Source organism: Alligator mississippiensis, chromosome 1, assembly GCF_030867095.1.
Source record: "Alligator mississippiensis isolate rAllMis1 chromosome 1, rAllMis1, whole genome shotgun sequence".
Classification (NCBI taxonomy): domain Eukaryota; kingdom Metazoa; phylum Chordata; order Crocodylia; family Alligatoridae; genus Alligator; species Alligator mississippiensis.
Genome location: NC_081824.1, coordinates 324473629 through 324488259, shown reverse-complemented (window position 1 = coordinate 324488259; position 14631 = coordinate 324473629). Strand labels below are relative to the sequence as shown.

Here is a 14631-nt window from a genome sequence, read left to right as displayed (position 1 = left end):
TTGTCTCTTATCTACAAATATTTATTGTAACACTTGGATATAACTACAGGAAGCCCTTGGCACTGATAGAAAATATTGATTCACTGTTAGGTTACAAAAATTTATACATAGCAAAATTTAATGCTCTTTACATAAAAATATTAGACTACTTAAACAAAACTTCAAAAACTCCCAGTAATAGCTACATTGAATTAGAAAAGAATTAGGCTTTAAGACACTGCCTTCATTACCCTTATGCAAACACTGGGCTAGAACATCACCTGCATTGCTGTAGAAATGTCTCCTTCATGCAACAGGTAAAACAAACACTAGGCTATTGTCATATCTGCTCTACATAGACTGCCTCATTTTTTTAAACTGTCAAATTAGACTTTTAGGTATTTAACCAAAAATTCAATTGCAGATAATATCTGAAAATGTTTCCATATAATATGGACTTACCTAAAGAAATCTGTGCTTCCTTTTATTTAATATTCAGCAAACAGTCAAAACTATCAAACCACACGTTAACTTAACATGGGTATAGGACTTGACTTTACTATTTTTTTTTTTCAAATGACTGTATTTGTTTTCTTCAACATTTATATTATATATATATATATATATATATAATATTGTAAAGAACAAACACCAAATATACCATCACTAATACTCAAGATATCACTGGATAGTTCTGAAAAAAAAAAAAAAAACAATTAGAAGGCAGACTTCTGTGGAAAATTACTTCAATATGGCACCAGGTATTTTTTGCCGAACACCACATTTTCTTGTTGCAATATCTGATTAGCGAAGAGAAAATGAGTAAGCACTGGCTGTAAATTTGTGAAGCACCGAAGTAGAGAAAGGTTGCCAGCTTGTGTTCTGCTTTATGGCTGTAATGTTTTACACACTTTGCATGAAACTCTGCAAACTTACTACTCTGCTCATTTGCAATAGTCAAATCAGTGTCATTTTAATAAGGTAACACTTTTCACTTAAAAACACAGGATAATGGTCTCCTGCTACTATATAAATGCTAAGGCATTTATAGAAAATAAATATTTAAGGCAAAGCTGACATTTATTTTCTAAGAAGGTGATCATTATCCTGACTTAAGGGTTTACATTCTATCAAATAATTAAAAATTAGCCTCAGGACACTCAATCAACTAGTCAGTATGTAGTTTACCCAGGTAGTAAGCGTAGAATAATGACTGTGGCACACTGGAGATAAGGCTGTTGCTCAGTGGACATCAGTCCTTAAGCCCATGAGAATAGCAATTTGAAAGACTGCCATTTTGGAAATCTGGTTTATGAGAGGCTGAAACTGGCATTGAACAAACATGAGCTATTAGAAATCTGAGCTAGCCCCTATTTCATGTTACACAGACCAAGGAGTCTTGTTAAATTACATAAGTATGCCTGTGCAAAAGTGTATACAGCTTTTGATCTGCTACCTGCTGGTCTTGATCACCTGCCGCAATTTTGATCTTATGACACAAGATTGAATCCTGGCCAAATGCTAGCATAGCAAAGTCTTACAAGGATGAATTATTTGGTCACTTGTTGCAAAGTGTTGCCTTTCAAAATGCCGAGAATGAAACCTCCAATCTCTGTATTAAAGGAAAGAATGTTACACACTGGAAAGTTTCTCTTTGAACATGTCCCAGGAACTTAAATATGAAGTTTTACACTTCTATGTTTGTTTGGACATAAATCTGAACTGCAGAGCAGCTGTTTGCTGATTTGTCAGAGCTACAAAAATTCTTTAGCTGAATTACCCTGGCAAACATTTATGTGTAAGAATTGAGTTGCTCTTTTGACCGAGACTGGATATCCTGAAGCTCCTGCTCTTCTTTTGCTTTGATATCCTGGTAGGCCTGCATTTTGCTTGCATCCTTTAAGTAGGCCCAGTTAGAAGACAGTATCATGAGGAAGTGGATCTGGAAGAGAAGGGTGAGCATGATGGCTAGTGAGCATGTCAAGAGGCAAAGCAAGCGGCTAGTCAGATTAATAGACACTCTTTAACAAAAACAAAGTTATTCTACATTAATAGGCATTCTGGTATTAAAACGGGCACAGAGGCTCATTTGAAAAGACCTCTAGAATTTTTGCATGCTTGTCTTTTAGTTTGCTTATTAGAGGGTTAGTATGCAACAGTAGTAAATATGAGCTAAAGAGTCACTGATCAGTTAAAATGTAGTCTAGGGAAAACAACAAAAAACAGACTTTTTTGCAATCGTCAGGTATATATTTTCTGCAGGTTCAGAGAAAAACCAGTTAAACAGCACTTAGTGTAAGTACATGGAGCACAAGATTTCTGGTGAGCCTTTTTCTCCCTTCTACAAAGCAGATATGAATTCTATCTCCCCCCCGGAAAAACAAGCCTAAAATTGCAAACAGCGTTTATTTTTTGTGAAAAAATTGCTACATTTTAACATACGGGGAAAAAATTAAATGAAACAAATGTGAGTCCAAAATTAAGCAAAAGCCTGCAGTCTCTGGGTTAACAAGTTTTAGTGGATTTTTTTTTTTTTGTTTAAATTACATTTATCATCTGCCATTATCTACTTTCTGGTAGAAAGTGAGCATATTTAAAAAATGTTCCTCTCACTTTTCGTAGTAAATTCTTCCCAATTTCCTTTCACCATATTTCATGCAAAAGAAATCTACATCTGAAAAACAAACACCTCTACTCTCTTGTACCTTTTCAGCAGTGTGAAAATATCTAAATCTACACGCAGTTTCTTTCCCATATAATTATACTTACATTTTGAGATCTGGCTACTGAGAAATCAGTTACTAATGTGAAAGCTATTAGCGCAGAAGCTACTCAATTGCAGTCCCTTAGTGAATTTGGAATCTAGCAAGGAAGGTGATTGTTTTACGCAGAGCTGTAGAATGATATATTTTCATTTTCAAGAGAGAGCACACCTTGGCAGTTAGTTAAAAAAAAAAAACTAGTTTTCATTTTTGTAGATTTTCTCAGCTTCACTGACAGGCTGTGCCTTGTGGGTCTACCAATCAGACATGGCAAATACAGGCTATGAAATGACCTGGAAACAAGATATTAAAAAATATATGCTCTGTGTATTTTCAGCCAAAAATGTAGTGACTGGGACTGGTCTTGTATATCTCCTTAAAAACTAGGAAGTAGCAGGCAAAAGGGAGAAATTAGTGATTGACATTTAACCATTCCAGTCTTTGTTTTAGAGATGACAGTTTGGATGTTTGTAATTTAACATCTCCAGTTATTTCCTATCCTCAAAGCATGGTGTACAACATCCCTGAAGTAACTGAATCCTCTCAATGTGTAGGAAATAGCCAGATCTCATCCACATCATAATTCATATACAATAAGCCATTTTATTAATCTAGGTATGCTAAATATGCTTATCAAAGCTATTTACAAAATTACTGTAACAAAATTCAAAAACTAGACTCTTAGTCTAGGGTGTCAGTGGTATGTCAAGCTACATAATGCAGCTCTTTACTGGGCTTATACAATTTAGAATTTAGTGCAGCAATCTTCCCGACTCTTAAACTTCAAAACAGCATAGTTATATGTGGTAGCCATCATGTAGATCAGCTGGTGGAAGAGAACAAAATACAGGACAATAAGATACAATAAGCCAACAGCTCGAGCCCACTTGGCTATTTTTGAAAATTCTATGACAGATACTACTGCATCTCAAATGATGAATTAAGACTTGCACTAACCCAGTATTTGGCTTAGATTTAGAGACCATCATTTAAAGGCAACAATAGGGCTACTTAGTGGAAGAATGGCGTATATGACACCTGATTTTGGCTCTTAGGAGGTTAAAATTGTACAGCTTCAGTAATGCATTACTGTAAAAAAGTGATATGTTAAAGCCTTCATTTCCAATTGCTGCCGAGTATAGCTTTTGCAGAGCAGCCCAAGAAAAAAATTCCTGGGTCCTGACAAGTGAAACAACAGGTTTACACACTACTTCTCAATGAAAAACTAAAAAAGGAAAATAAATTTTAAGAAGTCCTAGAGGCACACTAGTCCAGAAGTAAAGTAGTGATTATTTTCAGAGAGGTGAAAAAACAGTATCTTAAAAGCGTGTGTAAAACCATCACTACACACTCTCACTCAAAGGCCACAGTTTGGGATTTTGTATTGAAATTGCCAGAGTTTACCTTGCCACACATAGGAGTCAGGCAGAAATTACATACTAACAAGTGCTATTAAGTGCTAACTTATCACATGGTATTTTTAAAAAGTCAAAATTTAAAATTCCCTCCGCCCCAAATCAATTCTATTTTAAAACAAGATCTTATTCAAACACAGTGGGTATTACCTTGCCTGTAGTTGGAAGCTATCTTGTTCTTTCTCTCTCTCTCTCACACATGCACACAAAACAACAAGCGATTTCTATAAGAACTTACAGAACAAGAACTGTATTTATTTTACTGGAGATATCATTTTTTTTAGGTGTGTAACTTGTTCTTTAAACACCGTCGCATTAAAAAGCTGAAAAGAATGTGTTACATTAAAAAAAGAGAGAGTGTTACCCACCAGTGCTATGACAGTGGCACCAGCTCCAGCACAGGCCACAATGAACAGGTGATATGACATGTAGAACTAGAAAGGAACACATTGAAATTAAAACCAATTGAGAATGTGACTGAATCACAATGAAGTCATCTTGGTGCACATTTGATGCTTTTATTCACTTTTTTTCTCTATTCAAAGATACTCTGTAAAGTATTGCAGGTGATTTACAGTTCAACTAGAAAGCAGCCCAAAAAGAGCCTTTTCAGAACAACATGCATTTCAGAAATATTTCCTTTTTCTGGATGGCAGGGAAAGAGGACCCATCAATAGCCTTGATATTCGCTAGTGTGTAAAGATGATACAAGCAGGTTAATAAAAGCCTCTGAAAAGGGCACACTTCTTTCCCCCTTTCATTAAGGGTTATGAGACCAGCAAATTGGTTATGCTAGTGTACCTCATTTGTGTTGCAGATATTCTCTAAAACCGGACCACAAGCTCTGCCAGGTACAGCATTCCAAGGGATGATGCCTGCAGTGACGACACCAGAGCAATATGTATCATTGGAATCAATAGCCAACACATAACTTCCCATTCATCTTCTATCTCCTTCCTCCCCACCCACATACCAGTTGTGTTCCCTTATTGTGCACCCACACGTTGACCAGGACAGCTTTTGAGTTGGCAGGAGCAACTAAAACAATTGTTCAGACTGTACATTCTTCCTACATAAAGACTAGCTGCTTCTAGCCAAGATATGTTCTCAGATGTAGGCTTCCCATATGGCAGCCAAATGGTGGCTTTACTCACTGTGGGCCCCATCACATGCTCAGCACTTGTAGGAGGTAATGTGTGCCTCAGAGAAAGTTCAGAATTTAAGTCAATAGGAACTCAGTAGGTCCTTGTCAAACCAAACCCCAGTTGAGTGTTCAGGGTCCCACAAAAGGGGAGTATACCGATGGTGGTAGGGCCATGTAGAGGTGGTAGGGTGTAGTTGACACACAACCAGGGGACTCTGAAATCTTTTCAAAGGGTACTGCACCAGATTAGCATGGATAGGCATGGAAACCCCGTGCATAATTACAAAATGAATCCAGAGATATCAAAAACATCCGGACCTGTTGCAGTCTGAGTTCTTGGCACAAACAGAATGGCATAGTCAAAAACAAGTGAAACTTAATTGCTGCTAGTTTTTCCAGGGTGCTTTGAGTCTTAAAAAAAAAAAAAAAAGAACCCCTAGGGCAGGGGGTGAAGAATCTTTCCTCCCGCCCCCCCCCCGGTGTTATTTTTAGTAGGTACAAAAATAAAGAGGTAAAATCCCTTTTACCTCCCAAAATGTGCTAAATGATTATCCATCTTTAGTTTAAGCTAGATCTTATAGTCATGGTAATTTTATCTTGAAAGTAACCATTTTAAAATGTATTAATACTTGGCCTTCATACTACAACTCAGAGTCTTAAATCTGCCGATTGAGTAAGCAGGTTCTTTGGACATTAAATTTATCTTAAATTGGTACAACTCCAGAAAGAGCTTCATAGGTAAACTTTATGTGCTGTATAAATAAGAAAGTATATAATTCAATCTAAAATGTGTTTTACTAAATAGGGCATTACCCCCTACCTGTATTTTTTAGTGAAAACTGTCATATTTTTGGTCACCATGGTTCAGATTTTCAAGAGCTTTTTAGCCAAGTATAAAGGGATCTTCAAAAGTATCCAGCTTGTGTTTAGCCATTTTACTTCCATTGCAATCAATTGCAATTAAATACCTAATCTGCTTAGGTGCTTCTGAAAATCTCATTAGGTACCTCTGCATTTCTATGGACCTAGGTACTTTTAAGATCTCTGTCCTTCAATTCTTTTAAAACATCTTATCCTCTTGCATCTGGATTTTATTCAGATTGCAAGTTGAAAAAGGAAGAAAGCTTTTTTTCCAGTCAGTTTCTGAACTCTGAATGTAGTCCAAATGAAGAAAATGTTCTCTCTGCAACTGCTTGCTAAATTGGAAGCAGAAGTAATTAAAGCAAAGAACTTTTCCTGTGCAACAAACCAAAAGCACTAGAAATGTACAACTATCTATGTTCATTCCACTATAACGCACAAAGTTGCAGTTGAGTTTAAGTTAGATGTTTCTGTAAGAATTAAAAACCAGCATGCTTTTAGCTTGTCAAACTTTAAATTTGAAATTATGTTGAGGCTTAATTTTTAAAGTTTTTGAAATAAAAAGCAATTTAAATAAAAAAAGAGATTCCATTTTAATCCACCCTGGAGAAAAACATATGCTGATTGACCTATTTAAGTATTAGATTTATGTCACCCTGACATTGTATGGGTAGCAGCTATATTGCTACATCACTACAGGTAAGACACACTTGCCAATTCACTTAAATAGAATGCATCTGAAAAGAGGTCACTGTAATCTGCATTATTTAGAAAAGTCTTGACCTATTCAGATATACTTTAATCTGTTGCTTTTTTGTTTATCTTATATGGCTGAGATTAATCTAATGAAGACAGAGCAAGGAAAGAAGATAAAGCATTTAAATCAGGATTAACATAAGTACCATATTGCCTGATATCCACGCAGATCTGGTCTCCTGAAGCTGTCATATTTGTCTGGAGTGATTTGATGACTTCACAAGTTGACCATATGTTATAAAACATAAAGACAGGCACAGCAGAGAAGCCGAAGACACCAAGCCAGGCTACTCCAAGTACATAAGTGAGGAAAACAAACTAGGCAGAGAAAACAAATTCCATGTTTAATTCTTTTTGTAGGTGACAAAATACATTCACTTTTCTGAGAGGTCCTTATTAAAAATAGGGCCCTAAAAGTGATTTCCAGATACCTAAATATTTAAAGCTAGTTTCCATTTACAAGGAACAATTGGCATGGGATCTTTTGGGCAAAACAGAAGTGGCCAGGTCAGCATTTGTCGTTGCCTCCTCAGTATTTTCTTCAACTAATTTGGCCCCTGAGGCACTAATGAAAATTTAAAACGCAAACACTTATAATCTCTTTGAGTAAGCAGCTTGCCCTTCTGAAACAGCAGTTCATTACTTTCGTGAATTCTTAACCAAAGGAAATTCCGGTTTTCAGTTCAAACTAGTAAACTGCCCGCTATTTTTTTCTTTTTAAAAAACCATTTACCAAATATACCTGAAATACTTCAGAGCTTGAAAGCTGAAAACTGTGGAGCAGGGTTGCCAGCTACAAGGCTCCCTAGAGACTGGTGCATTTTGAATGTGAATTTAAGGAAACCCATTCTTGGAAAATGAATGTGGATGCATAAAAACCAGACATCAGAAACCTTAACTGAGAAGATGTATATTGCCAAATACAAATGCTTAAAAGTCTTTAACATTAATAGGGAAAATCATAGAAAAGCAAGAAGCATATAAGGCCACGCTATGACACTTCTAACATTCCCTCTTTTTCTGTTTTAGTGCAGAGGCAACTTTTTAAAATATTTTTTTTGCAGTCAGCAGCAATGGATTTGCATACTATGGCAGGCATTAGTAAATCCAGACTCTCTCAGCCTAATTGGATTTTATAGCAGTCACTGAAAGCTAACTGCTTTGCCACCTCCAGATGCCATGGAAGTAGACAGCAAGTACTTTGTGCTTTACTATTAGATTCCTACACAACTCCAAATTTAAACTTGGCTACAGACAACAACAGTAAAACTGGGTTCAGCCTGATTTACCAGTAGCAGGCCCCAGGTCTTCCAACTGGAATCAGTCCCCAGTAGTATTAGGTACTACAGAAACAGACTCTTCTCTGAAGTGCTTAATGTATTACACTACAAGACAAATCAAGAGGGTGTATGGCCAGCAGGCAGAACAACAGTGGTGGGAACTTTGTTATACAGACTAGCTGTGCCTGATACTTACCAATCAAAAAAAAAAAAAAAAAAAAAAAAAAGCTTGCTTCACATTTTTCTATAATTTTACTGGAGAAATTAATATGAACCTGGCTAATGCAGTGACAAGTTATATGTAGTTTAATGTGGGAATTCTTCTCAATAAACACTGATGTAAAAAACAGACTGAAGTCCTTTGTGGACAGGAAGAAGAATAAAAAAGGAAGAGCCACAGAAGAGGAGGAATAGCTCAGTCATTATGATAGGACTGATGGATTAGTCTAATTTGTAGTAATAGAAGTCCATTAGCACAAAATGACATGGCAACAGTGCTATGAGACAGACAAGGGGGGTAAATCAAATGGTTGGTGATTGGTAATATACATTTTGTAGTTAATAGAGAGGCAAAGGAAACGATGAGTGAAGAGCAGAAGTTGGAGGTGTTTGCTAGAGTGCCTAAGATCTATGGATTTATACAAGGCCATCCAGTAATACCCTTACTTACCCTATTCATCATATACCAAAAGGGCTTGTTAACCAAAGTGATGAGATAAACAGACCCTTATTTTTTATTTTAATTACAAAAATCTTGTAGTTAATAGATCTTATGTAGCCAAGGGAAAGATATAACCTCACCGACATCTGATATGGGTAAAATCAAAGGGAATTGTGTGTGTGTGTGTTGCAGTAGCAAGCGAAACTGAAAATTATACCTTCAAAAGACAGCCATGAGCAGTACAAAGAGGACCTCTATTCTTTGGCAACAGCATCACAAATTATAACTGCCTTGATCTATTAATATTACTTAAGCATTTCCTTTTATGTTTAATGAATACCACCACTTTAACTGTGAATGTATTATTAGAACTCTCATAACTTGTTATGCAGCTTCCAGATTTTCCACACTTCATGATGATTCATGTGGTGTATTCATTGCAATTCTTACCTCTGCACTTGTGTAAGAATGGCCCGTTTTTCAGAAAGGCATCTTTTTATACCTTGTGTATTTACCATAATTGTGTGCACCACAGATACGTAAGTAAGCAGATGAATAATTGTTTGTGCTCACAGTCACTTAAATTGCACAATTTTATACTTAGATGTATGAAAGTATATGTATTTCTGTTTTCTGGTCTTTAAAAAAAACAACAACTTTTAAACGCAAGTGTTTTGTGAAGTCACCCTTGCCTGCCCAATCATCCATCCATCCATGGAATAGGTACCACTTGGAAAATTATCAATTATATGTTATGTTTATTATTTTAAAGACTGCAGTTGAAAATTGCTCTTTGTTAAACATTCACTTTGTATTTTTCACAACCAAAAAACCCTCAATCTTTCTGTAAGCAACAGAGATTTTTTTTGTAATTAATAAGATGCAATGTAATCGCATCAAAAGCCTCTTCATTTTTCACCCACTCTTTCCCGTGGGTGATCTGTCATATTGCTTAGCTTCTTTCAAAACTCTCAGCTTTGAATCAGATTTTCAGGACAGCTTTGAAAACCTGTCTTGAAAACACTCTTGTGTTTCTATTCTTATAGCGTACGCCCCTGGGAGAATGTGGGCGAGAATCTGAAGTTTTACTTCTGGTGAATTGGTATTAAAATAAGTTAAAAATAAAAAAGTATACTAGTCTGGAAAACAGCTTAAAACTTTTAAAAAGGTTTTAAACATTTCAGTTGCGACATGTGATCCTACCCAACCTTACGTTATTCCCCCATTGGTGAAAATGGACAACAGTATTTGCCAGGGTGTGAGAAGCTTCATTTACTAATGTATGCAGGATATTAAGGTCTTCAGATGGAATGTAATACAGTAGAATTACCATTTTTTCTTTTTTAACTCTGCACATACTAGAAATTTCACAGCCTGAAGTGTAGGCCTTTCAAACGTTAGATTCAATTATCTTAATTCTTAATGTGCAAGGCTGGAAGGAGCCTCAGGAGGTCATCTAGTCCAACTTCCTGCTCAAGACAGGATCATCCCTGTCCAAACCATCCCAAACAAATGATTCGTGTAACCTTTGCTTGAAAGCTTCCAGCGTGTAAGGTTCTGCAAGATCTCTAGAAATCTTTTCCAGAGCTTCAACACCTTCACAGTTAAATACTTTCTAATATAAAACTTATATCTATTTGCAATACAAGTCCTTTGTTTCTTGTCCTAAAGACACAGGACAATTGAGAATCTTCCTTTTTTATATTTAAAGAGAGTGTTTTCAAATCTCAGTTTGCAGCCCACTGTCACCCACAGGTTCTTTTCCTCAGTACTGAAAATAAAGTCATTCGTCTGATTGCATTTGTCCCTTTTGTATTTGTATATTTGATCAACTCTTTTTGTATTTGTGCATTTGATCATTCCATCTTAAGTACAGAACTTTGCACTTACCCTTACTGAATTTCAGATTTTAGACCATTTTTCTAATGGATCAATCTGAATACCAATTCCATCCTCAATCTCATTCCCAATCCAATCCTCCTCAAAATTGAATCAAGAACAAATAAGTCAATATTACATGGCCTAGGAACCATACAAGTATCTAAATAGTCAATCAAAAAAAGTTTGGATAGTGACAGTTTCAAGGAGGGATGAGCCATACAAGACAATTCTGGGCACCTCTCAAGGTTGCAAAGTTTAGCTGAGCAAAAACACTGCAGAGCAAAAGCATGAAGGTATAAATTTAGCAGGAAAGATTTGAGCAAATGAAGACTACAACAAAGAGAGCTCTACTGTTTGGACTTCAGAGAATGAGGTGACCACTGCAATGTTGTACTTACCATTCCACTGATGCATCGGCCACAGGCGGTCGTTTTGAACTCACCATGCAGTTCCTTCACTGCACTCGTTGTATAAAAGCCTTCTGCCAAAAGGATTATTCCATACAAGAAAAAAAATGATGCAATGCCATAGATTACATACTGCATTAGCTGTATTCTAAAATGGAAAGAGGAAAAAGATGTTGTCATATTTTGTCACATTAAAACAAAGCAGATCTTATTGAATCACGTTAGGAACTCATTTTGCCAAGAATCCCTTGATACGTTTTGGATGCATTTGTAAGGAAGAGGATTGCTACTAGGTATTATGAACCCCTCTTTACAGATGGTTAATAGATACTGGATACTGACTTTCACCTGAGCAGAGCCAACCTGGTACTCAAATGAGTTGAGTTTTACTGTACTGACTTGATAATAAGACAAGTTTTTCTCCCATTCAACATTGGGGGGAGGGGGGGGGGGGCGCAGTGGAAATAAAATATTCAAGCCTTGTCTTATGATCACATACAACTTACCTAACTCAGAAAATGTACAGGAGATGGCAAGGTTAGGGAGGATGCAGCCATGCACCTAGCACATGGCTAGTCAGCAGAGGGTGCCTGGGCTCCCCTCAGCGTGCAGGGTCACTATGCTGCTGCCTGGCAGTGCATGCGATTTGGTTCAGCACCCATTGGCTGGAAACCGCACATGCAGCTCAAAATGACCTGGCAGGCACCAGTTAAGCACTGTCCCCACACCAGTACCACTGTACCCTCAACAGGGTTTCTGGCCAGCATGTACTGAGTTGCTCTGAGCTGCTGCTCAAGCAGAGAGTGCTGAAGCACCTTGTCACATGCCAGCAGCTTGGCTGCATCCCTTTAGATGTTCTGGGTTGCTCCAACACCTGCTGCTTGAGCAGCAGCTCAGAGCGATTCAGCACACGCTAGCCAGAAACTCCACACTGCCAGGGACCATGCTGGCTGGTGCCTGCCAGGTCATTTTAAGCTGCATGTATGGTTTCCAGTTAGACAGTGCTGAAGCAAGGAACTCAGCACACAACTCGAAATGACCTGACAGGCACCGTCCCTGCAGCATCAATTCTAGCTAGACCACCAGTAAGTGCATGAGTGCTATATGCAAATTGCTACATCCATGTTTAATTTCAAGGTTCTTGTTTTCAAGTTTGCTCCTTGCTCTCGTGCTCAGGGAGAACAGGGTCTGACAGTAAGGAGAAGGGGAAGGGGCTGCCAGGGGACAAAGTTGGGGGGTAGTAAAGAACAAGGGGCTACCTGACCCCCCCCAGATTTATTGTCCCCGCTACAGCAGTGGGTGGGGAACAAATTCAAGGCAAAACTCCAATAATTAGATTCTGTACCTGGAAAATAACACATTTATAAATTTTGCATACATACACTCTAATCATTGGGGGTCATCTTATTATCGAGGTTGTCTTCTATTCAAGCAAATATGGTAATTCTGATTCTTATACTGACTACTGTCTTATTAGATGGTCACGATCTTGAAACTTCAGTTTCAAGCCTGCAAAACAGAGCTATTTCTATACTTTATACGGACGTTGTAACCCCAACTAAACATTTATGATACAGTAAGAACACAAATGTTCTGAAATAGTAAAGGTTGAATAGGATTCTGATACTCCAGCCATGCAGTTCTCTGCTCATTTGGTTAGGTTGTCAGAGCACATGGCCAGCTCCCCAATTCATATGCCTTTTTGGCCTCCTCCATCCAAGCAAACTATTTGCAAATTTCTTCTACTTTAGGGAAGTTTCATAGATTTGGTTTAGCAAGAAATTCTTTTAACAGAAAATATTTTTCCAGCTACTTAGGGCATGCTTGAGTACCACTATGCTTGCATGGGAGTACCTTCAGTGCCTACATCATAGCACTGCTTTAATTTTCAGCTAGAACTTTAATCCAATTACACTGAGGCACACAAGCCCCTCCACCAATGGCATGGTCTGTAACCCATGGAAAAGCAAGCTAAGGTACAGTTCTCTACAACTGGAAAGCGTTATGCTGCCAAGAGATGACACTCAGTCATCTGGCTCACAGGACTTCCTACAGGTCTGAAAGTCTGGCAGCAAGGGAGTGGTGATGGTCTTAATTGCTGCTTCTGGAGCCACAGCAATTAATGCTGCTGTCCCACATCCTGCCGTCCCTCATCCACATTTTCTGGAATTGTGCGGAGCCCTGTAGGCCAAATGATGTGGCTTACCAGATCAAGGTTGTGGACTGGCCCTATGCAACTCCTCTAGCCTGCAAGGCCATATGAGTTGGCCACCACTTCTCTAAGTGACTGAGCAGCCCTTGGGGGGGGCTAAAAAAGGACCCTTACAAAGAGACTTGCCCTTTGTGTGGACCTGACCAGATGGTTACACTTGGTAGGTCCCTCTTCTTGTGTTCCAACACCAGAGAAATTCTGCTCTCTCTATATAGCTTTGAAGAAAAAAAAAGTGTCCTCACATTGCTGAGCAGACCTAAAGCAATCCAGCCTGCTCAGAGAACGGTGCTTGCTGAGATGATGTTGACATTGTGGCTCTGAACAAGAGGCTGGCAGACAAGAGACAGCCTGTAACTTTATTTTTGTTGAACACCATCACCTGCAAAGACATTCTGACCATTGAATCTGGAAGCTGCAAGCCTCCTACAGGGCATTAGCGATACACTGATGTACACCCCTCTCATCAAGGGGCCACATGCTATATTCATTAGCATATATGCACTGACATAAGTGTACAGAAAGAGGAAGAGAAAGTTATTCAGTGCCTGGATCAGTCTCACTCTGACCCTTCCAAATGAGGAAAAAAAAAGTCAGTTGTCTCGGGAAACCAACTTTTGTGCTTTTCTATCTGGCATCCACACTGGATTCTGCAATCTAGTGCCCACATGTTTTTGTATCTGTGCTGTTTTTTGGCAAGCTGACAAGAGGGTGGCATCATGGGTACATCTGCAATCCCTTCAGTGACATCTAATTAGCTACATTATGGTGTGACAGAGATAGCTTAATGACATCAGAATTACTCAAGGTATGCAAGTGTCTGAGACTGCCTGATAAAGCATCAAAAGATGCATTCAAAGTTAACCCTGAAAATTCAGCCCAAATGCCATAACATTACAGCTAACAGTCTACTAAGGCTAATTCTGGACTGTCCGAAATTAAAAACAGGCTCCTACTGACTGCAATGTGGTCCTGTGTTACTGATACAGACTAATGTCTGAGGCATCATGTAGTGTGTCCCAGACCAATCTGTCAGTCACTAGGAATGGCCAGGCACATGCAATTTAGGTTTATATATAAAACAGATTTTAGAAAAAGATCCATTAAAAGCTTTGATGATTGATAAGGCTATCCAGAAAAAGGCATGTCATGATGCTCATGTGAAGTTTGTAACAGATAAAGTAGGTGAGGCTGGGGTGCGGTTGTAAAACCTGGACATTCTCCAGATGACAGAAATTTCACCTGCACAAAGTACAGCAATATTTCTTGTGCTCCC

At 38.1% G+C, this 14631-nt stretch overlaps 1 protein-coding gene across 10 annotated transcripts in view; it reads right to left on the bottom strand.

Moving 5' to 3' along the window:
* The window catches only part of GPM6B (glycoprotein M6B), a 159196-nt gene continuing 144565 nt past the window's right edge, over positions 1-14631 (bottom strand). For 7 of the 10 annotated variants that reach the window (XM_019494991.2, XM_019494988.2, XM_059720911.1 and 4 more), the window contains 5 exons: positions 11138-11294; positions 7064-7235; positions 4958-5031; positions 4525-4590; positions 1-1921 (listed from right to left, as the gene is read on the bottom strand). In XM_019494991.2, the coding sequence (XP_019350536.1) occupies positions 1772-1921; positions 4525-4590; positions 4958-5031; positions 7064-7235; positions 11138-11294 (619 nt within the window). In that variant the 3' untranslated portion in view covers positions 1-1771. Of the gene's footprint in view, positions 1922-2371; positions 3568-4524; positions 4591-4957; positions 5032-7063; positions 7236-11137; positions 11295-14631 lie in introns of those variants that run through there. The other 3 variants (XM_019494989.2, XM_059720914.1, XM_006266053.4) reach the window with 1 other exon arrangement.